The sequence below is a fragment of the Heliangelus exortis genome, chromosome 20 (assembly GCF_036169615.1).
Source record: "Heliangelus exortis chromosome 20, bHelExo1.hap1, whole genome shotgun sequence".
NCBI lineage: Eukaryota > Metazoa > Chordata > Aves > Apodiformes > Trochilidae > Heliangelus > Heliangelus exortis.
This window is the reverse complement of record NC_092441.1, coordinates 5,391,043-5,417,163: the sequence shown is the minus strand read 5'-3', so window position 1 is coordinate 5,417,163 and position 26,121 is coordinate 5,391,043. Positions and strand designations below refer to the sequence as shown.

At 38.5% G+C, this 26,121-nt stretch overlaps 1 protein-coding gene across 1 annotated transcript in view; it reads right to left on the bottom strand.

Moving 5' to 3' along the window:
• Positions 1-877: 877 nt before the first annotated feature.
• Positions 878-26,121, bottom strand: part of CA10 (carbonic anhydrase 10) — a 150,788-nt gene continuing 125,544 nt past the window's right edge. Inside the window, exons 5-9 of the mRNA XM_071764063.1 lie at positions 11,225-11,320; positions 10,306-10,378; positions 4,164-4,318; positions 2,529-2,703; positions 878-1,664 (exon numbers count right to left, since the gene is read on the bottom strand). Coding sequence (XP_071620164.1) covers positions 1,642-1,664; positions 2,529-2,703; positions 4,164-4,318; positions 10,306-10,378; positions 11,225-11,320 — 522 coding nt within the window. The 3' untranslated portion in view covers positions 878-1,641. The remainder of the gene's footprint in view (positions 1,665-2,528; positions 2,704-4,163; positions 4,319-10,305; positions 10,379-11,224; positions 11,321-26,121) is intronic.

Here is a 26,121-nt window from a genome sequence, read left to right as displayed (position 1 = left end):
TTTCCCTTTCCTTACAGCTTTCCTTTTCATGTCACAGATGAACTCATGGAAGTTGCAATCATTCCAAACCACTGCCTGCAACAGATTCAGGAGTTGCCTCTGATGTTACCTGCATTGTTCTCTTCAGTCAAAAATGAAAAAAATGTGTCTGTCATGATCAAGGTAGCTGGGACACAGCTTCTTTAGAGTGGTTTCATTCCCTCACTCTTCCTGAAGTGCCTGTTTTTCCATTTGGTATAAACAATTCATTTGTCAAATATAGTACTTTGTAGCTTTGTCTTATTTTCTGTGAGGTTATAAAGTGAGCATTAAGAAATAAATAACATGAGGTCTGCCCCAGTCACATTCACCCTCAATTTGAAAAAAGATGTTAAACCCACCTTTAATTTGCAAAAAGGTCAAACATGCTCTATGTGAACTTTTAAAACACATTTATTGAATTCTTGACAGTAACCAGACATAGTGAATGACCCTTATAAACATGAAAAAAAGGCATCAGCTTATATTTGGTCACTCCTGCTTTGTCTGTAAAGAAAAGATGTCCCTTGCCATCTATCATCAATTTACAGGACTGAGTTTGTGTGTCCCAATGATGGATTCAGCAGGGAAAATGGCAATTTTGAACTGAGATTTCTTTCAGCTGCTTTCTGCTTCTGAGTCCAGTTCCTATTAATGATGGAACATAAAGTGGAGTTAAAGTTATACAATCCTTAAGTGCCTTCCCATGGACTCACTTGGCTGCAAACAAATGAAGTAAAAAAAAAAAACAGAGAGAAAAGTAAAAAACCCAACAAACAAAACACAAAAAATGCAGCCACAAGTAGTAGAGGCTTATTATTTCAGAAAGGAAAAAAGAAGTCAAAGCAAGTTTACTAAATTAATTTGTTAAACACATTTATTGAGTTGTTAATAGTAACCAACACAACGTATGATCTGTTGTAAAACAAGAAACAGAAAATGGATCAGTTCTGATTTTGGCAAATCCTACTACAGAGATGTGACAAAGGGGGAAATGTTTCAATTTCCTTTATATTCTGCAGTGACATATTTACAATACTTATCTCTCAAAGTCTCTCCCTTTTAAAATGAAATGAACAGAAAGATCATAACCTAGAAATAAGTTTCCTCTACAGTTGCCTTGTTCTGTCTTGTCAGTATCCATTAATGGTAGTGAAGTAATGAGAGCTTTCCAAGGATTACTTGGCACACAGAACACAACTCCACTGTGATGCTGTACCGAGCCACCTTTTTTTCTGATTTTTTTTTCAGTTTTTTTCTTTTTTTTTTTAATTTTTTTTTTTTAATTTGAGGGTGGGGAGAAGAGAGGAAGAATTTCCTATGTACAAAGGCTGAAAAGTCTTTCTTTGTGAAGCGAAATTAGTTCAGGAAAACTGTATCAAAATTGTAATCACATTTACTGCAATATCGTCTTTTTACTTTTCTTTTTATTTTTTTTTTTTAGTTACCAACAATCAAATGAATGAATTTTTAGTTGTTTCCAACATGGCAGCTCTTTTCCTACAGCACTTTTGCAAATGCTGTTGTGAACCCAAAGAGAGTGAGGTTGGGTGCATTCTAGATGATGCCAATTCACAGTAGTAGCATTCCACTGAGTTATGGGTTCTGCCTGCTCTGTGTTACTTACTTGAGGAGCCATTCATTTACTGAAAGAGAAACAAAACAAAAAGAATTATGCTTTAATAAACCCCAAGTATGAAGAATTTAAAACTATTAGGCAGTTAAAAAACCACAAAAAGACAAACAAAAAAAAAAAATCAAACCAGAAGACAACTTTCTCCTGTTTCTTGAAGAGAATTAAGTCTGAACTTCAGTTTCTTTGAAGTTTTGCAACTCATTCATCAGCCTCCTAGCTGGAAATGTGCTTTCTTTTCCACCATTCAATAGTACTCCCTCATAATACTATTAGGGAGATGTTCCTTTAGCACCATTTTTACAGGCAATAAAACTGTATGAGCATAGATCTAGAGGATGTATAAGACACATTAGAGCTCAGCTGTGAGCCTCCAGCTGTGGCAGTGTAAGACTCTACCACCAGGAGATTGGGTTGGTTCATTTATTTAATATCCATTGTGTAATATAAAATATAGCAATCTGGGTGCTGGTGGTGGGGTACCTCCCACATCAAATTTATTCTTTTGTTTGCAGCTGTCTATCAAGACTAGCTCATCCCCCATTTTCTTTCCAAGGGGAGTAAAAGAGGGGAAAATGCACTTTGTATGGTGAATAGATTTTAAAATGAGGTTAGAAAACTGAAGGCCTGTCCTATCTCTTCTAAAATAAAATATTAGATGTCCCAGACTGTGGGTGTTTTTGTCATGCTGTTTCTGCATATTTCTGGGCAACTTTCCTCATCCATTTCAAGTGTGCAATGTTTGACTCATACCATTAATCCCCCATAGCTGGAGTTTCATCTGGTTTTGTTTGTGTGCTTTGTTATGCACTTGGGTTCCTCAAAGAAAAGAGCTCAGTGGAAGCATAGAAAGGATTATTCTGGAGGTAGAACTTACCTCTATACTGAAGTTTCTGTGCTCTATTGTTTGGACAATCTTTTCCCTGTAAACTAAAGTTGATATTAGTTCGGATACATCGATTGTTGAGAGGCTGCACTGGTCTGAAATTGTCACTCATGCTCAGAAATATCTGGGAGGGCTGATTCTGGCTTAGCAGCCGTAAAGAATGCATCTGTACAAAATAAAAAACAAAGAGTTTTAGTAGGGGTCTTTCCTGTAAGCAAGCAACATGCAACACAAATAAATAAACTACTTAATAAATCAGAGTTAAGCAGAATTTCAGTGATTTTTAGTCAGAGGTGGGATGGAAGAATTAACTTGAGGTGAAACTGTTCCTTCTGTGGTCCTCTGTTTCTGAGCCCCATTTTAAACCCAAATAACTGGTTTTGTGTAAATGAAAATGGTATGAGGTGTCCTTGGCTGCTCAGGAAACAAATGGAATCCAGAGTACTGCATGGCAGCAGCTGGTGTAGAGAAAAGGAACTTGAAGAATGACAAGAGCTCATTTCCCAAGTTTTGTAGCTATCAGTGTAGCTTCGGGTTGGGAAGACACAGCTTGGAATGCTGGCACTCAGGAACCATGTGTGGCCAGTCAGGGTGGGAAGGATAAGTGAGAGTCATGCTGCTGAAGTCACAAAATTAATGATGTTAAAACTGAAATCCTCTCTCCATTGACAGGTCTGACTTGCTCCTGTCTGTGCTGTGTCTGTTGTGCTCCTCTGGTAGATTCTGGCCTTCTTTTGAGGTGGTTTTATGGATCAGCAGAGAGGGAATTGTTGAATCATTTAGGGTTTTCAGAGCATCCACCAGTGGGTTGGATGCAGGCTACAAGCAGGCAGCAATGGATTTTATGATGACTTTGCAAAGCATGTCAACCAAAACCTTTGTAACAAATGGGAAACCGGAGAGAGGAAAAAAAAAAAAAAAGCTGAGATTTGTAGAGAAAAAAATGATCTAAGTATTTTGGTCTAAAAACATAAGAAAATATTTTCCATGACAGTGAACAGTTTAAGAGGCTTGGTTGTGGCATTTAATGCTCTAATAGGAAAATTCAGTAGCTGAGTTTTACTTACTGAAACTCTTTAACAGCTCCCAAGGAAAACTTGTGCATTACTTTTACAGTCTGGGTATGCAATGTAATTAGTAAATATTCCATGAAATCAATTTGCAGCACTAATAGCAGAGGATGTAACTAATCAGTAAAGCATGACAAAAATTGAGATCATGAGATAATAACCCATAGGTACTAACATAGACTCCAGAAATAATTTGTACATTAATGTTGTAACTAAAAATGGTGCTTGTAGGAAAATGTTCTTGAAAACTTGAGAATGCACAGCATGGCTGCTCGTGCTCAGCTGTGTCATTCCCCCAGATTACCCATTTAGAAAAGAAAAGAAGTGATTTCTCTGCATCTAAGCAAAACTGGACAAAAGGAATATCACAAGGATAAAACATGTCTCAGGTTTTTCAAAGTAATTTTTAAAACCCCAAATAGTATTTAGGGTTGTTTTATCATTCCTCATTTATTTTCTCAGGCCAGATTTTTCTGCTGCATTCTAGGGACAGGCAGATGATTTAAATAGTCTTTTGTACCTATACTAGATCAAATAATTTAAAAATTGGTTTTACCTGCATCCTTGTTATGTAGACAGGTTTGTTCATTATTATCCAGCTTGCTGTTTCATAGCAGGGTGGAATTGTCATTGACCCATCATATGTAATGAAACTAGAGGTCTCTGGATAAAGTTCCTCAATATTAAGCCCCTGTAGTAAGTATGCATCATCTGGAGAATAAAGAAGGAAAGCAATGAAGATAAAACAATAGCTTAACAAAAAATCTCACTCTTTTTATGTGCAATCCTTATTCCAGAAGGACATCATCAGTTTTACCAAAATATGCAGTGTAATGAACATGCATTTTTGAATGCTCCAGCAGTTTCAAGGAAAACAAATAACATGAAGTCACTAAACCTGCTTGGGTTGAGTTCAATTCTGAGATGTCCACACCCATCATCTGTCATTTTAGCACAGTGAAACTCTGATTCTTATTTCAGAACTGGAGCTGAGCTTATTTGAGGTGCATTTATTGATTTAGATGCAGCAGTCTTTGAAGAATGTTGGCTTGCAATATTAGGGTGATCAGGTTTTGATCACCAGAGTGTTGGGAAGGCCAAGAGTGTTAAAACTTAATTGCCCTTCTCCTACAGGAGGCTGTTGAGGTTAATGCATGATAATAAAGCTGCTGGATGGAGCCTTTCATGTGCACAGTGGGGATGGGTGCAGGGCAGGCTCACTCAGAGTGCTAAAATTGAGCTGGAAAAGCAGCTTAGCAGGGTCCCTGATTTCATTGGAAATCTCCCTGGGAATGAATGAGGGATCCCTCTGCAACACAAATCACTTTGTGGACATGTACCAAACTATGATGAGCTATGGTTCTATATTTTAAAAGTCATCAAAGTTCCTCAGCCTTTGCTGTGTGCATTATTTCCCTTGTGTAATGCTGGCCCTACAATATTTTTGGCAGCGCTGTCAAAACTGGAGCTCAAATTTTCCTGCCAAATCTTAGGCTGTATGAGTTTCTGCACAGGAATTACTCAGAGATGTCCACACTTCTGAGATGACTCTGCTGTCCTTTATCTTGGAACAACTGGGCTGGTTATGAGCTGTAATGTGAAATCTTTTTGCATGTAGAGTGTTCAGTGGGCTTCATTTTGCAGACTGAGAGCTCAAAGGTGGGCAAGGAGAGCTCCAAATTCAGGCCTGGTTCCTCTTTCAATACACAGGAGGAGCTGGCAAGGATTTTAATGGGAGGTAAGGAAGATGGTACAAATAAAATAGATACTGCTCAGACAAAAGGAAACATGGAAAGTGGGTCTTTAAAGTCTAATTTAGGCATTTTGCTTCAATTCTGATATTTCACGTTACTATTCTCAATAAGCTTGAACAGTTTTTGGTTTTCTGTAGGAAGTTGCTTTTTTCTGTTTGTTTTTAAAGCTGATAAACAGTTCCTTGGCCAGTGGGAAAAGATTGTAAATAGAACCAAGAAAAGAAATACGAAGCATATAGGAACTAAAAAAGAGTAATTTAACTTGAATTTAATGTATTATAGCTGAAGGACAACAGATGAGCAAAATGCTTGTCTTGTTCTGTCTAGTGGAGAAAAAGGGACTGCAGGCTACTGTATTGGGCAACAGAAAATCAAAGAACACAGGCAAAGCAAACGTGACCTTTTTTTCATTTTGACACAGTGCAGTCAGCATGCTACAGGCTTCCAGGGCAGCAACATTCCTGGGTTCAGCATCAGTTAAAGTGTCAAGCTGAGAATATAACATTTACACCACATTGACCAGTGCCTTACAATTTTACAATTATTTCTTAGGTTAAACATGTTTGGTATTTAAAAAAATATAATCTTGGCATGTCCTTTCAGGTTTGCCAGAATTACAGCCTTCTGCCATGTTCTTGCCAGGGCTACCATAGGGCTGGATCCTTAATTAGAAGGCACTGTCATGCTCAGCTTCCACTGGCCTATGGGGTGGAGAAAAGTCTTTCTAAATACCCAAATTTTCCAGATGAAAGTGCAAAGGCATTGCTTTAATATTAGAGCCAAAATGCTGCTAAATTTTAATGGCTAGAGCTGACTGAATACACCTGTGCCCTATTCATTAAAACCATTTGCAGTGCAGCAGTAGTTTTGCTGGGATTCCAGGAGAAGAGAATGAATGCAGTTCCTGTTTTCAATGAGTGATCTCACATTTTCCCCTTTCCCACATGAACATCCTGTTCATTATTTATGAAGCATGGAGAGTGGTGTGTTAGCTCCAAATGGCAAGGAGTTAGTCAGAACAGAGCCTTTCAAGCTCTAAGGACCAAAACTGCTTTATCACATCCATACTGACTTTGGTTGGGCTAAAATTATTTAAGCAAGGTAGAATTTGCCCTGAAATGTTGCCTAGGAGGTGGAAAGCTGACTCAAAATTAATATGGATGAGGGCTATTGATACACATATGTATTTTGTGTGTCCCACATAGCTGACTGATTTGTATTCAGGACAGTGCCCAGGACCACTTAGCAGAAAGAATATAAAGCAACAGATGAACTGCTGGCATTAGTGGAGGTAATAATGGGTTTTTTTTGGGTTGTCTTGTATATAAATGTGTTTTGTTATTTAGATAATGGTCTTCTAACTTTTGTCTGTGGCTTCCCTGCATTTAATCATTCTCAGAACATAACACTGGGGGTGGGATATAGCATGGGCAAGCACAGTGTATGGCAGTGCTCTCAGGATCAGGACAGATGCTCTCCTCAGCCTTACTGAGCTTCAGATAAACTCTTAGGTTGTCTTCTTTCCATGCTGAGGACCTGTGAACTGTGGGCCCATCTCCCCTCCCAGAACCCAGCAGCCAAGTGGCTCCAAACCCGATTCATTGCCTCTGTTTTCCCCTAGAATATGTTTAAGGGGAGTCAGCAAATTGTGTGTCTCTTTCAAGAGGTTTGAATCTTAATCTTGTTCGAGATAATCTCTTAAAATCTAAATGTTTTCTTAATTTGTACATTATCTATAAAATAGCTAGTGCTAGATTTTGAGAAACTGGGAATTTTACAGCCCTTCTGCCTAGCTGAGGCTGTGGCAGTATTTTGGTGGTGAATGTCAAGCCTAAATTTTCATGTGGAATTTTAAGAATCTAAAATGCTAATTCTTTCCAGTGTTAAGCAAACACTGGGTGAAAGCTAATGTAGCATAACTGTTCTGAAAGAAAGCTAACTTATCCTCTCCATTGTCATACTTAAAAAGGAATATTAAGTCAGATTTCCTTTAGAGGTATTCACATAAGTTCTGATTAAACTCTGTTTGAAGGAACACTTGTTTCAATGAGTTTACAGTGGATTCTTTGGGCTGTGATAACAGAAGTGAAAGGATTTAGAATCTGCTTAAAAATTCCCTGGGGTCCACTTTCCCTCAGCATAGCCATTAATATAGGAGAGCAGAAGTTGTCCTTTGAAGCAATTTCATGCACCTGCACAGACAGTTTTTAATTTTGTTGATGTTCTTTAAAAAAAATACTTATGTTACCAACTGTCCTGACCTGGAAGCTCTGCTCCACTTACCACTTGCTCCCTGTTCCTATTGAGCAGACTGGGACTGGTCAGTTTGTCAGAACCTGCTGAGTATTGATTTGAGGAGTAGATCCCTAAAGCACAAGCTAAAAACCTCCAGCTGCTAAAGGCAGAATAGAAACCCTCACAGTGTGAGAGGCAAAATTTGATAGCAATGATGCTATAATCCATCACACAAGACAACTGCAAAATTACTTTCAATAACACTCTCACATTCCCAATTTACACAAAAAAATTCCAAGTCAATACTGGTTACTAAGGTAAGTAACCCAGTGCCCGGCAGAATATGATGTGTTTTGTATCTACCAGGGATTCATTTTAACAGATAAAATCCCTAGTGGTTAAAAATTAAACCAGTTCCATTAATCATTGATTTTGCAGCCTGTGTTATGTGTTCACTTTCATGTGAAATTTCATTTAGTAAACCCAAATTAGGTGTGATGGGGGTTGCATTTTCCTTCTAAAGGAGCAAAACAACCAATGAAAGGTTGTTGGATGCTGTCAGCTCCAGGGAGAAGGAATTCCTGCTTAGGAGCTCAGTGTACAAATGAAATATTTAGGCAGGGGAAGGCAGACTTGCCTCCTGGTGTAGGACACAGTTGCATGCTCACCTGTGCAGCATGGGCAAGGTGCTGCCAGTGCCTTCCCATCCTGTTGAGCTGTGTATCCCTAATCATGGCCTCTGCTCTGAGCACCCACAAAGTGTCCAATCTTTGCTCTGCTGACCAGTCATTGCAGCATGGGGGGGGCAAGGAGTAAAAAAAAAAAAAAAAAAAAAAAAATGGCTGTGATACTCATATAAATGCATGAGATGCAGCTGCTGTGATGGGAGAATTGAGGCAGGAGTCTTCCATATTCAGTGTGAGAGCTGAGAGGTCTGTGAGTGTGTACTGGGGGAAAAGCAGCTTTTGCAGTGGCACAGTCAGAGCTCTGGGTGATCTCCAGACAGAAGCCAGGAATATGGGATTTGAGAGTGAAAGAGCCTGAAGAAACACACACAGCCTGAAGGATGATTCCCTTGTCTCCTGGTGGGCAAGAAGCTGGTACAGAACAGTGCTGCTGGGCTTTTGCAAGGTATCAAGATAGGATGTTTAAACACTGAGGTAATATCCTGCCTGTTCCTACTGATAGAACAATCTGGAAAAATGTTCTGATGGGAGGAACCCTCTGTTGACTTCTTTCCTACTGATAACAGAACAGGATTTTCTCATAAGAGGTGTTTTATTTGGACCAAAGATGTAACAAGATTTGTTAACTGAGAGGTAGAGTCAGAGAAATGTCAGTGGGAAGAAGGGTGTGTGTGACACGAGAGGACAAGGAACCATCTCCTTCAGAATGGGGTTGGATTGGCTCAAATCCTGTATGGTGTGGCAAGATTGAAACTTTTTAGTGCTCTTTTGTTCAGGAACTGCTGGGTAAAATTCTGTGCTTTCACTTTACATGAGTCTCAAATCTACACTTTTTACAATTCTGGCTTTGCAGGGAGAGGGGAAAAGGTGGGAGTCCATGGAAAGAAATCTCTGCTTTAGGGACATGGATAGAAATCTTTCCAAACGTTTCCATCATAAGCCTGAAGTTCAGTGACTTTTGTTGAAATTAAGCAGCCTTTTGAGATCTCTGGAGTTTTACATAAAAAGTTCTCCAAAACACAATATTGTAAGGGGTTTCATAGAACAATATATTTAATATACACGAGGTAAACTGAGGCAAACCCTAGTAGAAGTGTGAACCAAAGCCTGGAGTTCTGATAACCACTCTCATTGCAGGTATCATGGACCACTCTTTCCCAGCTTTCATAAACAAAAGAAAAATTAATGAAATTCATGAAAAAAAGTTAAGTTGTTGAAGCAGCAGCAAGTGAAGGCAGACTTTATACAACACTGTCCCTAGCTTCTCAGTTTGTTTTGTACTTTCTCAAAGTTAAATCTGGTATCATTTAACTTATTAACTTAATGGCTGCTTGGAATTCCAATGAGTATTTGATAAAGACAATAATGCAGTGTTTAGAAGAGGTTTAATTTGTTCCATTGAGAGAGATGTATTTATCATGACTTCCTCTAAACTAACCTAATTTTCACTGACATTTAAGCTCCAGTTTTGCACAAGTTTAATACACTAACGTGGAACTATTGAGCATTATCAGTTAAAAGCTTTCCACATGTGAATACAACAAATATACATGCTATGGTAATGATCTGTATCTATTAAATGAAGCAATAGTTGAATAGAAATGTCAGAACTTTTCTGTACAAAAAGAAAAGCATAAATGAATTCTAAATCCACAGTTAATGATGCAGCATCTTGACATAACCTGATTTGATATAATCCAGTCTTCTCTGCATGTTACTTTTATTGCTAACAGTAAGCAGTTTCTCTTGAGTATTCTGTGTGAATGCAGTATATGTATAAAATATAATTTCATTAATTTATTGCTTGTTCAAACATAAAATACACTTTAAAGTTCAAAATTCATTCGGTGAAGTATTGACCTTACTAATTTTTCAGGTTCTCAGGTTTGTCATGCAGAGTTGCTGCAGTGCAAATTTGATTTTTGCCCATAACGACGTGCTCTTGTTTCAGTGGATCACTAAATACATTATCTTTTCACTAAAAGCATGCAGCTGTTAGGCAGAGGAAAGAAAAGAATCTTACTTTTATATGTTATTCTCGTTATGGTGTCTCTGTTAAGCATTCGATTTAGAAATGGATTTGATGATTCCGACACCTGCAGAAGAGAAAGGAAAATGCTGAAATCTCACCCACATTTCACCAACTTCACCTCTGGAAACGGGACCAGAGCATTCCTGAAGGGAATTTATAGCTATCCAATATGTAAAGTCTGATGAAAGCCTCTTATCTCAGCATGAAGCACTTTCTCAGAAGTATCTTTAAATTGATGAGACACATGATGGCAGAATATGAGCAACATTTTTTTGGGCTATGCCTTCTTCATAGAGAAGGAGAGAAAAGGTTTCTCCAGTGTAATTAGGGAGGTTTGAGTAAACTGAGCTCAGTGCTCAGTCACTGATTTATAGACCTAATTGTACATCTTGAACGTGCCATCTTTCTAGCTCTGTGAAATGATAGATATTGCAAGTTATACTTTTGATGTTCTTTCAGTTTTGAGAGGTTTAGATGTGGTAAATAACATTGAGGAAAACCTATTTTGCTGGCTTTGAAATGTCAGCATGACTCCAAAGTGCAGGCACATCCTCTTTCCCAGTGCCTCAGCCTGCTAGGAGAGGTTTGCTTCTAATTGAATGGATAATATTTCATGAAAAAATACCAAATCTGAAGAACTAAAGAACTAGTAACTTTTGCTACATTATGCCTGATGTTGAAGATATCAGGATTTTATTTCTTCCTCCCTTATGCCTCTTCATTTTCTTTACATTACACTGTAGATGCTTTAGAGAAAATATTGTGTGTACAGTTCCAAGGATGATGCTGTCTCTGGATTCCAGGTCAGAACCTCTGGGCATTGTTGTTGTATAATGAGGAGCCTAATTTCTAGATTTACAGATCATTGGAAAATAATTCCATGGTCCTATATTATATACTGAATACTTACTTTCATAAATATGGAAACTACCACCAAGCCATTAGGACTCTTTGCAGCTTCTGTGACATTTGTGTACAGCTCATGGTTATAGTGGATTAATTGGACCTGGAAAACAGAGAAGGGAAAGATTGCAGTTAAACAGTAGCAGGTCATACTGTACACTGCTTTAAGTGCTCTTTATACACCCATTGGTTTGTATTAGGATCCCATCTATGCTTAGGATATTGTAGCAGGGCAATTTTTCAGAGGTTTGCAGCACGCACGATTTTAATAATTTCAGTCACCATCTGGCTCCAACTGGCCCAGCACAGCTTATTTTCTTCTAAATTGCCAAGAAGTGAATTTACCCCCATCAGGTTATGAATTGCACCACAGGGGTTGACATCATCTCCCTGTTGCAGCAGCACTTGCCATGGGCACCAAGTGATCTGTTCTTTTCAGCCTGAAGCCAAACACAGAGGAGTCAGGGGTTGAAATATTTGAAGAAACATATGTGGATATGGGGTTGGAACTTTTTAAACCAGTGCTCCCAGAGCTCAAAATTCTAATTTTCACTGGCCCCATATTTTACAAACTCAATTACAAAAGCTCCAGCAGTTGGCCACTTATTGTACAATTGTTAACCCCTTCACCTCAGCTCCTCTATATTTTCTTCTGCTTTTTAGTTTTATGGTTTGCTGAAACTTTATAATTATAAAGGTACAGTTCATCTCTCCTTGCATATGTAAATGTCTTACCCAGCACAATGGTATTTGATTTGTCTGGGATTACTGTTGCCATTTATATTGCAATTTGCAGCCTCTCTTTTTAACAGCTTTAATGAACTTGTGTGGAAGTACTTCCAAAGATTTGAAAGGTTTACTAACTTTATTTGCCATAAAGATACCTTTCTTAGTTTTCAGATTTCAGTTAGACAGGAAAAATTGTTGTTCTGGTGTTTTCAGAATGGCCATAGCCTTGTGTTTGTGTTTAAAAACCAGGCATGTCTTCCATGTGCTGGCACTAATCTAAAGGCTGTGCCCTGGAATTGCTGGACGTGTGGACTGGGAACAAGATTTTCATTAACTTGAGCTGTGCCTCACAGACACAGATCATACAAATTAATTAGGTGTGGGACTCTTTATAAAAATACTTGTTTAAGAGCTTGGGCATCCTTTACCAATGGTTTCAAGTGGTTTTCATTTCAGGTTTCCCCTTCCTGCAGGTTTGGATGCCTCTGCCTCATTCCACCTCTTCTTAGCACATCTCAGTTTGGTCAGGAATCATTTTGGAGGGTGTGCTTGAGAAATCTTGCTTCACTATAGTATGAAAATATCCCCTTGCCTTGCTTTGTATTGGTGTTTCTCAAAGGTCCTGTTGCTGAATGAACATAGACTTGGTTTTTTTCTGGAACCTGTCACTTACTCTGTGTGAGAGCTCTATCTTTCCTTCCAGCACCCAAATTAATTTTAAAGCTGATTCCATGGCACCATGGTTAATCTAATTAGGTTCTTATTTAAAAAAAATAAAATTGACCATGTAAGGAGACATAATTTTCAAAGTTTCTCATATGGAACAGACTAATTTTGAAAAGTACATTTGAGTAAAGATGGCTTAAGTATAGAATGTTACGTGCAGGATTAAAAAAAGTATATTCTTATTAAATTCCTTCTTTTGAGAATAATTTCTTTCAAGTTTACTGAAATATATACTCGTCATCTTACAGACTGTACTAAATATCACTCGAGTCTTCCATGAAGGTGAAGCCACACATAAGTGAAATTGCTCAGGTGTGAAAATCTCACTTTTTCAACTCATGACACTCTATTATAAACAAAGTACAAGAGCAGCAGACTTGCAGTGCTGAAAGTACCCTTTGGTTCTGGGTTGAGTTTGAGGGCTGAAGCTCAATTCAGAAACTTCTTACAGGCTATTGATTTTCTTTGGAAGATTCCTTCTTTAAGATTAATTTGCCACAGAACAACTGAGAGCTCTTTGTTTTCCTCAAGCTATAGAAGTTCTATTTTTCAGGGAGAAGAAGAGAATTAAGATTAATTACTCTTTTTTAACTGATGAAAATCCAGAATGGGCCCTTGTTCTATCACCCAGGAATGTGCCCAGGAGCAGGAACAGCACTTTTTGGACACCAGAGGTTGGGGGGGTGGGAATGTCAGCAGGAGCTGATGGGAACACTTTAGGGGTAATCTGCTGAGCACACTCTCATCAGTCTGTCAGACTCAGTCTTTGGGGCAAAATAATACAGAGAAACTGATGTTCTGACTTGTGTTCTGGCCACTGGGGAGAAAACATCTGATTTTCCATCCCCTGTGTGTATGTTTGTAACTGTAATAACCTGGTCTTTGCCTGGACTTTGATAAAGTACTGTACTCAAAGTACTCATGTAATTTAGACTGGTTTTCCTTTACCTATGTCTTTTGGTGTTTTTCTGAATCCTTCACCTAGATGAAGTGAGCATCTTTTTCTAGAGCTAGAAAGGTGTTTTCTGGGTGGCACTGGTGGGATTTGAGGCTCTTTGGCTGAGCAAAAGGAGGCAGTTTGCTGTATTGGTGGTTGTGACTGCCAAAACTTCCAGGGACTTTTCTTAGCAATCCTTTAGCAGCTCTTTTACTTGAAATGACAGTATTTGCATGCATAACCCTTTTATAAATGCTATTTCACTGTGAGATGTCCTGCTGCATGAGATGGAGGGAATTTAGTGTCACAGCACTTTACACACAGTTGTTTCCATTGCCCTCCTGGGAGGAATGGAATACCCCTTATTCTCACTTGGAAGTGTTATAATTGGGTGCATAAAGATTTTGATTTGAAAATGATGAAGAGATCTAACCCAAGAAGTGACTGGCAGCAGGGAACAGCTCATCTGTAACTGTAATATTTGTGTTATGTTCTGCTACCTGATGAGCTGCTGGATACCTGGTTGGGAGCAAGCACGAAGCCTGCATCCAGCACAGCAGGGAAGAAAAGCAAGGAAAATTGCCCAAGAAAAGTTAAATGTTTGTTTTGATTTGGAGTCCTTGTAAAAAGTGGTTGATCTCATTGAAGAAACAAACAAACAAAAAGTTCTGTTTACTCAAAGCTCAGTAAAACCAGCAAACAAATGTAATTTCTGCAGGCATCCAGTGAGGAAAATAAATTTGAGTTGACACCTATTAATAACCTATTATTAACAGTTAATATTCCAGTGTTAACAAAAATTGCTCTTGCAGGTCTTGTAAAACCCTTTGGAAAGTGCAGCAATGTCATATATATGTATTAATTTTATCCTATGTGTATTAATTTATCATATATGTATTAATTTTGTGGATCTGAACAGGTATGAGACCTGAGGTGCTCACTTTGTGAAAGAAGAGGTTTTTTTTCAAATGTCCCCTGGTTCTAAGATGCGTAATTTGTGTGGGTGACAAAAATATTTTAAGATGTCTCTTACTTAAATTAAGCACATCTCCTGCATCATGAAAAGGCACAGCACCATCTGTGAGAACATGCACCAGGCTCCCCAGAACCCAGGCTCCTGATTTCCTTTACTTCAGTGGAGCAATGGGCAAGTGGTGGAGGATTTTTTGGTGTGTTGTTTAATAATAATCCTAAATATCACCTGGACTACTCAAGAAAGAAAAAAAAAATTTTTTTCATAGTTGGTTTGGATTTAGGGCTGGATGTCAGTGTCTTTTCCTGAATTCTTACACTGCTCAAACCTTGGTTGTCTGCACACACTGATATTTATGCAGAGCTTTGGATGTGTTTAATTATCACATCCTCATGGATACTCTTGGCCTGCTCAAGGCACAAGTCAGTACAGGAAAAATGATGGAGGAACTTTAACTCTTTGGTCTGGTTCTCAGTTCCCTTTGGCTTTTTGGCTTCTGACCTGGTATCTTACACTGATACTAACAGAGCAACAAAAACCCTTTTCCTTGTTTGTATGCAATCATTACAGCTAGAAAATGTGGATAAAACCCATTCCCTGGGTAAAGTGGGGCTTTTAAAATATTTCTCTTTACTTTTACATATTCTTAGAATTGATTGCCAGTAGGAAAAAAGACTAAAATATTTAAATCTTGATTGTTTTTTTTAGTTTGAGCATCAACAGGACTACAGTAAGAACTACAGAGTACTAAATTAAGAGATCAGATAGGCTGCTGGAATCAGAATTTGCTACTAGGACTTTTCACCTTCATGCTAACACCAAAAAATTAAGTCAATTATAGACTGAAGAAATAAATGCAAGTGCCAATAAATGGAAATTCCTGCCATTCAAATGCTGCTGGAAATGTTGCAAGTCTGCAGTCAATTGTGCTCTCTTCTTGATAATAGGAAAGACAATGAAAGCACAATCCAAATTGAGCCCCAGAGATACATAAATGTATTTATGATGCAGGTTGCTGTGTGATTTCAGGAGAATTCAGACATTGCTGAAGCTTTCCACTGCCAATTACTCTAAACATGGGGTATTTTTAGCTGACCTGCTGGTCAGCCACTCTTGTCAGTCATTGTTAGCAGATGAGTAAGAGCTGGATAAACATAAATAAATGACACTGTTCTGTGATTCACTTGGTGTGAGGATCAAAATGAAGTCTTAGACTGAAATGTTTAATGTTGATTATGTCTTGGCTGATGCAAAATTTCATTGCAAGCTGTAATTTGGCACTGACCCAAGCCATCATCTACAAAAGTTCCATCTTAAAAGAGAACCAGGGTAATGCTGGAAAAAAAGGCTATTAGATGAGCAAATCATCATTTCTGGATTCATGCAGGATTTTCTGACTAAACACTACATTTAAATTGTTTTCTCATTTTAAATACAACAGATGCTCAGACACCATGGTGATGAATTCACTACAAATGCTCCATTTGGGAGATTCAGTTACATAACTGTGCTCTGAATTTCTGGGAGAATTCTGTATTCCTTTAGCAATCAGCCCAGAAAGCAGCAGAAAATGGCTCCTGCAAATCAAAAACATGGGCAAGTAGTGATAGATGCTATTTTTGCTGTTCACTCTTCTACCCTGAGACACTGATTTAAAAGGACACATGTGCAAAGTCACCAAATGATGCAGCAGAGACCTGGTAATGGTTCCAGCCTTCCCTACATGTGATGCCACTGCAGCTCTCTGCCTACCTTGCCAAAGTCCCATCTGTAGCAACATTTCAGTGCAAAGAGTGAGCAGAATGGGCAAGAGCAGGCAGAAAAATATTCCAGGCTGATGGCTGAAGGAATGATCAAAAAAAGTTAATAGAATTTGGCTGCTGAGATATCTAGTTGTTGATTTAGGTCTTAAACCTTTTGTCCCCTTTTTATAATCTAGTAGGAAAATAAAAGGTTAAGCTTAATATACTAACAAACAAAGAATGTTTTAGTGCTAGGATTACAAACCAGAAGCTGAAATAAGGCAATGATCAGTTTTTCCTGTGCTATGGAGTACAGAAATACACTGTTAAATTAAGAATATATTTTTCTCAGTGGCAAAAAGGAAGCCTGAGATTTTATATTCCTAAAACGCCAGAGGTCTGCTTGTGAGGAAAATACAGAATAATGTATGTGTTGATCATGGAAGTCCTTTTCCAGCCCATCTGGGCAGCAGCTCCTGTCTGTGTACTCAGTGCTCTCTTCTCAGCCTGGCTCAGACCCTGGCTGGGTCACCCTGGCTCCTGGCTTTGGTGTCCTCTCAGTTCCCACTCCCTGCTGGCAGCTGAGGGATGGAATTAAAACTTAGCAAAGGGTGCATGGAAATTGTCTGCTCTTGCAGGGCAGAAGGGAAGAAAGGCAAGTGGGCTGCTTGCTCTGGGAGGGGAAAGCTGCAAAAAAATGTGAAGGATCAACATATGCACCTGGTGACATGAGAAATTAATAAAAAATTATTAGTAGTGTGTCCACTGAATGTTAAATGTGAAAATACATGCTGAGTCTTCTTGGATCTTTCTGAATGATTTATTGACACAGGCTTTTGTCTCAAGTCTTCTTCCCCTTGAGTTGCTCATCTGTGACTTTAGAAAATTATGTTCAACTCCTTTTCTGTCCTTAAGCAAATCTTCCTTCCATTTCTGCCCAGCTGGGGCACAGCTGCACTTCTCCAGTCACAATGTTGTGAAATGTGATGTTAGCAGTGTTGGTGAAAGCATCTTGATAATGAATGTCATGTTAGGAAGTTCAATTTGAGTTATTGATCCATGACAATTTGGGACACAACCCATAAGAGGTGCAAAAAGAAACTCAGAATACAAATAGTATTCATTTTAAGAGACTGGGATGCTTGGATTTTCACCATCTTAAAGAATGATAACAAGAGGAACATTTGAAGTTTGATAAAAGAGAAAAGAAACTGAAATTTACATAAGTGATAGTGACTCTAGTGTTAAATCTTTCAATGTAAGCTGAGGGGTCAAACACAGAAAACTTTGAAGAAGCCCAAATTGACTCAAAATAGTCAAAAGTATTCATGGAATTAATATTTTATTGAAGGTACTTTTGAATATATTAATGCCATGGTAGATGAGATGATATATTACAGTGTCAATTTTATAGAAATCACTTAAAGAGATTTCACACCAGGATTTCCTCTTTAAGGTGCAGAATAAGACTGAGAGAAAAGAAAGCATGGATCTACCCTGCAGGCAGAAAAGAGTGGTGGGGTTTTTGGGGTTTTGTATAAGAACATCCTGGAATCTGCTTTTAAAGCTAAGGAAAGTACAATTGCCTTTTGAAAATTACATAAAAAACAGTTTCACATTTCTAGTTGAAAAAGTAAATTTGAAGTTGAGAAATAATGAGCACAGTCAAAACAAGAGGACATGAATTATCTAAAATGAGATAGTACAGCTTAAGGCAGACAACTAGAAAATTATCTTGTTTCTAAACGAATTTAGAGGCATTATACTCAGTAGGGAAGATAACTGGCACTTAGAAGCCATAACTAAGCCAGTTATCTTCTCTCAAGTAAGCCTTTTAGCTCTATCTACAGATTTAGTGAAAGGAAGTAGGCTATTGGCAAACACTGCTTGACAAATGCAGTACAGAATAAATTAAAAGTTACACACAGCAGCATTTGTTTATCAGCAGAACCTGTTCTTCTGGGTGCCTTGCAAAGGGCACTGAAAATTTCCACGTGATAAGAGCAATTCAGTGAAGCCACAGAACTGGAGATGAGTGCCCCTTACAAACAAACAGGAGAGGAGGATGACCACAGAAGCCTTTCCAGTGGCCTTAATTATGCTGGGGTTGAAGTTCAAGGATCTAACCATGGTTTTCTTTGTTAAATACATGTTCTGCAATTTCCATTTTCATACAGCTTCTCAAAACTGCTTCCATACTTCCACAGTGAATAAATATTTTGGCTTCATATAGATAAGAAAATAAGACCTTTTTAATTTGTTTCAGGAACTTTCTAATTCTATATTTCAGCCCAGTAACAACCTTTTTCTTATCTCATTGGTAACTTTCCTTTTCTGTTTAACATGAATGCTCAGAAACAAGAAGTTATCTGAAAATCCCATCTAAACATTAAGAAGTAAAGCTGAGATTTAGGCTTCGTGAAAACACCCCAAAATTACTTATTCACATTTTAGAAGTTAATAAGTAAAGGTCAGTGAAATATAAGGAAAACCAATTGCAGCTCTAGCAGAAATGGTACCTGTCAGCAATGAGATGGGAATATTAAACAGAAAAAAGGGTGAAGAAAATCAGTTTTGCAGACACCCTCGTTGCAAAAGAATTAGTAGTACTTTAGTTAGGAATTAGGCTGAGGGATGAATGAACAGAAGGTGAAGCCATGGTGCAGCATCTCTGGTGCACAAAAGCAGATCCTGTGTGTATGTTCATGATACATTGTGAATATGAAATCTTTTAACTGGTAAATCAGCTCTTCACTGGAAAAAGGATGGTGAGTTTAGGAATAGCATTTGAGATTGGCAACACAAGTGTTTGTCTTTAAAACACAGATGAGTTCAGAGTCCCTGAAGTGTTTAGTCAAAATATGCCTCTTGGAAATGATGGTGGTGAAAATTCAAGTTCCACTGGCTGTTTGTATCAGAAGTTTTCCTTCATCAGACAACAGAAGTCAAAGCCTTTTTTCCCATTGGAAAACACAGTCTGTATTCATTGGCAGGTTAATTTATGTAGCTGAAAAGCTTGAAAATATTGGCATGGAAATACCTGAAATGCCAAACAGATATTTTTCCTTAATGAAAGAAAACGAGGGAACGTGTCATGCTCCAAAATGCTGAACTCATGAAGAAATCTTTAGTCTGTTGAACTTTCTGCAGTCAGAAAAGGTGAATTTGAGAGCTGATCCAATTAAAAGTCTTTGAAATTCATTTTGTCTTCATAGCAAATGATTTTCTGCTGGCAGAAAGCCTGGCCTCAGTCAGGCTGTGAAAGCAGCTCCTTACTCTTGCTGGCCTTCAAAAGGTTTCTGGCTGCTGTGCAAATACCACACTATTTTATTTCTTGCTGTTTCCAGTTCCCCCTGGAAGAGATATAGAGCCCTGAAACACAAACGAGATGGGGATCTTCAGTGTCACTTCATGTCCAGGTGAAGTGAGGGACAGTGAAAGGTGCAGCTGCAGCTCTGCCAGCTCTCTCCATCCCTGTTCCCTTCAGCAGTGAGGAGGGGAGGAAAACAGCAGCTGATGGGGGCTGTTCCTCTCCCATTCCTGCCAGCAATCACCTCCACTTGCCAGAGCACCCTTGGAAGGAGGGTTTAGAGAAGGAATAATGGGTCTGGCTTTCCCCACACCACCAGGGAGCTGTGTGCTCCCAGTGTGACTGATGCAGGGCTTGTGGCCACCTGTGTGGTTAGCTCTGAATTAATGGCAGTCTCATCAAATCCTGTAAATATTTATGAAGGCTGGTGCACAGTGACTGGGGTGATATTGCTCTTCCTTAGATATGCAAGAAAGTATCATTTAATACAAGGAATGTCTCTTGTGGGTTTTGTCTTACTTTTCCCCTCTGAAATTACTATTTACAAATTCAGCCAGCTGTAGGTTCTTCAGTAAGTCCTAATGTTGTGCCTGCCATCTCTTCCTTCATTTAATTTTTTTTTATGTACATTATCCTGTGGTATGGTTCTTGCACAGCAAAAGAGAACCTTTCTCTTAGTGCCCAGATGAAATGGAGCTGAAAATTACAGCAGATAACAGTCTGGCTCTTTGAACTGGAATATTAAGAACTCTTCAACCAGAGTAGCCACCTAATTGAAGTTAATGTTAACTCTCTATTATTTTATTCCTTTGTCAAGCTTACATCATTAAGTGCATATTTGATTTCATTATACTGCAGTAAACAATTTGTCACTGTGGTAAGATGTAATGGCTTTGAAACCCAAGTAGGCAAAGTCTCATTATACTTTAAATGTGGGTAGTGCAGGCTTAGATTTTGAGTTAGGGAGTAGAAGTGTAATTATCCTGTTACCTTCCTAAAACATCTAATTATTTGTCAATTATGTGAAAATCTGAACATAAATGTGAGAAATTACGATATGAACGTAGCTGCTATTTTTTTCCATTGAAATTTTAATCCAATCAATTTGCCAGAGTGTTGTGAGGAAAGGATCCCACACGGAATTACAGTGGTGGGGGCTGCTTATCACTAAAATGGTATCTGACAAAAGACTGAGTTCTGATTTTAATAAGTGTGGTATATAATGCAAAATATGTGTTTAGCTTTTTAATTCATTTTAATGTATACGGTGAAGTTTCACTGAGTAACAAATTCTGTGCTACCATCACTTCAGCCTTTGCAAAGACTCCAATTGCAAATTTAAATGGATACACAGAAAAAAGGTAAAGCTAGTTTTTCCTACTTAATAAAAAAAATCTTTTGAACTGTGAGTCCAGCCTAAAGTGGGAATTCTGTCTTCAGTGTTCCCTGACCTCCTCAAGAAAAGAAGTTCCTGAATTATATTAAAAATTGCTGGTTTCTCAGGAAACAACATTTTTCCTGGGAGAAAACCAGAGGTTTTTCCTGGGAGAAAGGTTTAAATAATTAAAATTAGTCAATACTGAAGCACAGGATATTATTTGACCTTGTTCAGAAACTGACACTTTCCAGAAGGAAAAAAAAAAAAAAAAAAAAAAAAAGCAGTATCTCTAGTAATTCATTTTTGTAGGAGCCAGGAAGGAGAAATTCATTGCAGAAGAAAAGAGGGTAACTCACCAGGGAAATAGGCTTGCACAAAATAATTGTTAGTTTGAACATCAATGTGGAGATTTTTAGGACATTTCCAGAAAAATATCTAAGACTCTCTGGATGAGATGTAAAAATGCATTTGTTGGTACTTGAGGGAATTTCATCTTTCAAACACATAACGTAAAGTTGCTGTTGGCTCTTGTGCTCCAGTCCAAATTTCAACGTATCTATTTATTCAATTGCAACTCAGCTCAGCTGTTTTATCAAGCCAGTCTATATTTCAGCCCAGGACTGAGGCTGCACACCTTCATTTCATCCATAGATTGTTGCTCCAGTAGCACCTGTCAATTTTGGTTACTGCCAGCAGATGAAAAGATGAAATCCAAGCCATGCTGGTGGGGAATGTGCCCAGCACAGCCTGCACTGCCTTTCAGCCTTGCTCTTTTTCAGGCTTCCCTGTGCCACCTCAATCCCTGATGTGATCCTTGCTCATATTCAGCCCCATATATTCCCTTGCTTTGATGAGCACAAAACCTCTCCCCTGCCCTCTTGTCCTGTTTTTGCCTGTCACTTACAAATCTGTTGTTCTTGTAACATTAGCACTGCTGTCCAGCTGTGCTGTTCCTCACTGTGCAATTCCTAGACAAGCAAAATGGTCCTTAAATAGTTTTCTTTTGCAGTGGTGTTCAGAGGTCAGGGAATATGTATCTGACTGGTGTTTTTTCAAGGGGCCATCTCAGTAGGAAGGGGCAGAACTGCTGCTCTGCTCTCTACATCATTCTGAGGATGTCACTTGTTGCTCTTGCAAGTGTTTCTGAAAGCAGAGAAAAATAAGTTCAGATGCTCTGGCAGGTTCCAATAGTTCACCGTTTCTTTGTGCTGCCAGACTCTGTTTTTGTGTTCTGTTTTTTTAGCTTTGTGGGCCATAGTCAATATTGCTAAATTGCAGAAATGCAGGAGGTCATAAATGTTGCATTGACTGTGTTAAAAAAAAATAAATTGTTTTTTTAATCATCTGAGGAGGGCACCATTAATGTACAACCCGAATGTACAGAGTGATGTTGTAGTTCAGCAGAGTTGATGTGACTGCAAAAACCCCACATAACATTATTTTGATTTGTTTGATCTCTCTTTGTGGCAGAGCAGATGATAAAGAGTAGGGGGAGGCAAGCAAACTGATGGATTTACAACTAGATTTTGTGTTCCCATTCCTCAGCTTTGGAGCACTAAACTTCCACATTCTGTAATTTTTTTAGCGATGTTGGGAAATGGGTTTAGGTGTGGAGATGGCTTCAGGTAGAGATGACAAAAGAGTTTCTGGGTGGCAGAATATTGTGCATATAGGATGGAAAATTAATTATCCTTTAATACAGTTTCAATCTGCACAGAAGAGTCTTGGGCTGGTTAACTTGTGCTACAGCAAGAGCAATGACAAGAGCTGCCTATTTAAGATAAGAATTAATTTGTATAAATCAGGTGGCCAAAATTCTGGGTCTTTGAAAACCCCATGAGATCTTGTTCTGGTCTCCACTGGGCCATGGGCTGTGGGCATGACTGCAGTTGACTCAGCCTTGCTGTCTCAGAATACCCATTTGTAGAATGGGCAGAATAATTACACTGCGAGGTAATTAATAGTTAATGGGGAACGTGTTAATGGCTGTAAAGCATTTGACAAAAAGCATTGTAAGTGCTATCATTAGTGTGTGTTGTAAGCAGCTATCAGCAGCTCTGAATATCCAAGGGGTCCTCAATGTGACCTCCTCCAAGCACAGGACATGGCTGAATTATGGTTTTGGTTCAGGCCCAAAGAACTTAAAGGAGCCAGATGGCCTCTGCCAGCCTTTCATTGCACTTTTATTTTCATCTTCACAAAAATTAAAGGACAGATTTTGAGGTGATATAAGATACAGCTCAGGAATTCTGCTGTTTTTCTGGACTTCCCTATTTCTCTATTTTAAATTTTAAATTATGGATATCTTAGGCTGAGAAATGATCATTAGCTTTGAGTTTTAAGCTGCCCCTTTCAAAGCACAAAACAAGGAAAGCCATCTCAGTACACAGGTAAAATGGATTTACTTCAAGGTGCTTAAAGGCTGATAATCACAACCAAAATATTGTTGAATTTACCTTATCATTTGAATGAGAGATGGCATCACAAAACTGCTGTGTTCTGTGTTAGCAGTCTGTGTAATTTAAAAAATTGTTTTCTGTCTAATCACTTGGTAATTTCTATAGCATTAGCAATTTCTAGATACCTTATTATTTGGTATGATGTACACCAAACAGGTAAAAATAAATGTGAAATTTACATATAATTACAGCAGAGCTAAGCAATTGGAAGTGTATTTAAATATTTAAAATCCTGGGGACTGCATTCTGCCTTCCTTGTGTTGTGACCCCCTGTGTCACCTCCTGACAGCAACAGCTGCATTGAAACCTACACCCTCCCTTCCTTTATGGTTGTTGGCATTCCCATGGTTTCTCTTGTCTCAATGGGGCAGTTAACAAACCCAAAAATTTTGGGGGATTGACCCCAAATGTGCTGCCTGAAAGCTCAGAATTTTCATAAAAAATTCTCAGTCATCTCCAGTATTGAATGTGTTTAAAAAGTAGGTATATATTTTCAAATAGGCCACAGGAAAAAGGCTTTTGGACCTTCAGATACTGATTTTTAATTTTTTTTCCCCATGCTCCCTGCCATTTTTCCTTTCATCGTTTCTCTCAGATTTCTAAAAGAAAGTCCTCTGAGAACGAATCAGACAGACATTCATTAGAACCTAGAAGAATAAGGGTGATTTTTTTTTTTTTTTTCTTTAATTAAGTGCCCCAGGGAATAGCTATACCAGTTAGGAGGAGGAACAGTTCCTCTATTGTGCCTTTTGTGACTTTGGAACAGTAGATAGGGAGGCTCTGAGCTACAAATTAAACAGTGAAAATCCTCTTAACTCAACAGACCCTTGGGCTTCACACAGAATAAGGCCTTGCACTAATCATAAGCAGAACTAGTTGGGATTTTTTTTTTTTTTTTTTTCCTGCTGAAACAGGGGTTTGCTAAAAAATGCTTACGTCTCAAAACAGAAGTACCTTGTGGAGGGACCATATTTAAAAGGAATTTTTCTGAAACACGTGCAGAGGTTATCAGAAATTTCCCTGATTTCCTGCAGGTTTGTCTTGTGATTTAGCCAAGAGCCTGGAGATTGATGTCTTCATCACTCCAGCCACCTTAGGGTAATTTGTTGGCTTTCCCTCCCCTCAGCAGGGCTTCAGGTGTCTATAAAATGTTGTTTGTGGGCACAGCCAGATTGCCAAAGGGACAATCTGGATACCAAAGGTATGGGAGCTTTAAGACTCCTATAATAGAGCAATCTGTCTAAATTTGCAACTCCTGGGGTTAAGCTGCAACTTGCAGCCTTGTGTGTGCATGGAAATATTCCTGTAAGCTGCCCCTTCTCTGGCACTGTCATGCTGAAAGCAGGAGAGGTTAGGGATGGATTTTACTCTTTAAAACTGTTAAAACCCCATGATTTAAAACATGGATTTTGTTGTTTAAGCAGCACCGTTCTTGTGAGCTTATCCATTAGCAACCTCATTGGAAATGTCTTCTTCCCAGTGCTTCTCTGAAGGCAAAAATGGACCAAAATGTGCCAAAACCTTGCTCAGCTGGAGCACTCTCAGTGTAGTAATTTGTATTTCATGTAAAACTGGCTCTACAGGTCAATACCACAATACTCTTTAGAAATAATCCACAAACCCCAAAGCCACAAAGTAATTTCACTACAGACAGGACTGGGACAAAAGCTCTGTCTCTGATTAGTTTGAAATATAGGCATGTTCTGCTAAAGGAATTTTTGCTTTAAAGGGTTCCAAGGCTCACCCATCATGGGTTGTTCTGCAAATATTTTATTTATTTTTAGTTTATGATTTTATTGGTAACATATTTTATGGTATTTTAAGGTATTCCCCTTTTTTATTTGAAGAGAGCATGCATTGAGCACTAACCTGTCCTCTCTCAAAGCACTTGGCAGTTGTACACTTTGTACTAAAGAGTCTGTCATCCTTTTCTGAAGCAGATTTCCCTATTTAAGACAAACATCTAATTCCTAATCTATGCATATTACTACAAATTTTTTTTTTTTTTTGTATTTAGAAAAGGAGAAACAGACAAAGCTTTTTTCTTGCTGCTTCTGGAGAATCTTAGCTAAACCAGAATTTGGAAGCCAGGCTTCTCTACTGCTTTATATAATGCAGGTTAGTGCAGTGAAAAGTAATGAACTATTAGCTTGGTGGAATGGAAAAGGAGGAAGAAAATTCTGTGTACAGACCCTCACCAGAGTATTTCAGACTGAAGCAAAAGAGGAGCAAGGAATGAGAACTGGGTGGCTGAGCTGCTGTAGCTGTGCTTGCTGTCAGATGAAGGTCCTGTATCAGCACAAAAAATGATGGGCTTCTCAGGACCATACCTACATGCTTTGCTTTGGACATAGACTTCAGAGGCTCAGACTGAGCTGGAGATATTTGTATAGGATTGAGAGCTGAGTCCTTGATCACTCTGTGCTTGGATTGTCAGAGGAAATGGGAAAAAATTTGCTAAAGGTGAAAAGAGCAAAAATTCACATAACCAAATATGCTAAATGTATACTGGTCCCATTGGCTATGCCCCAAAAAAGAAAAAAAAAACTTTTTTTTTTAATTAACAGGAATTATGCATTTGAAGGAATGTGGTAGCTGTTTCTGACCCGTTCTATACTGTAGGTTAAGGAGATGAAGGCTGTTGCTGACA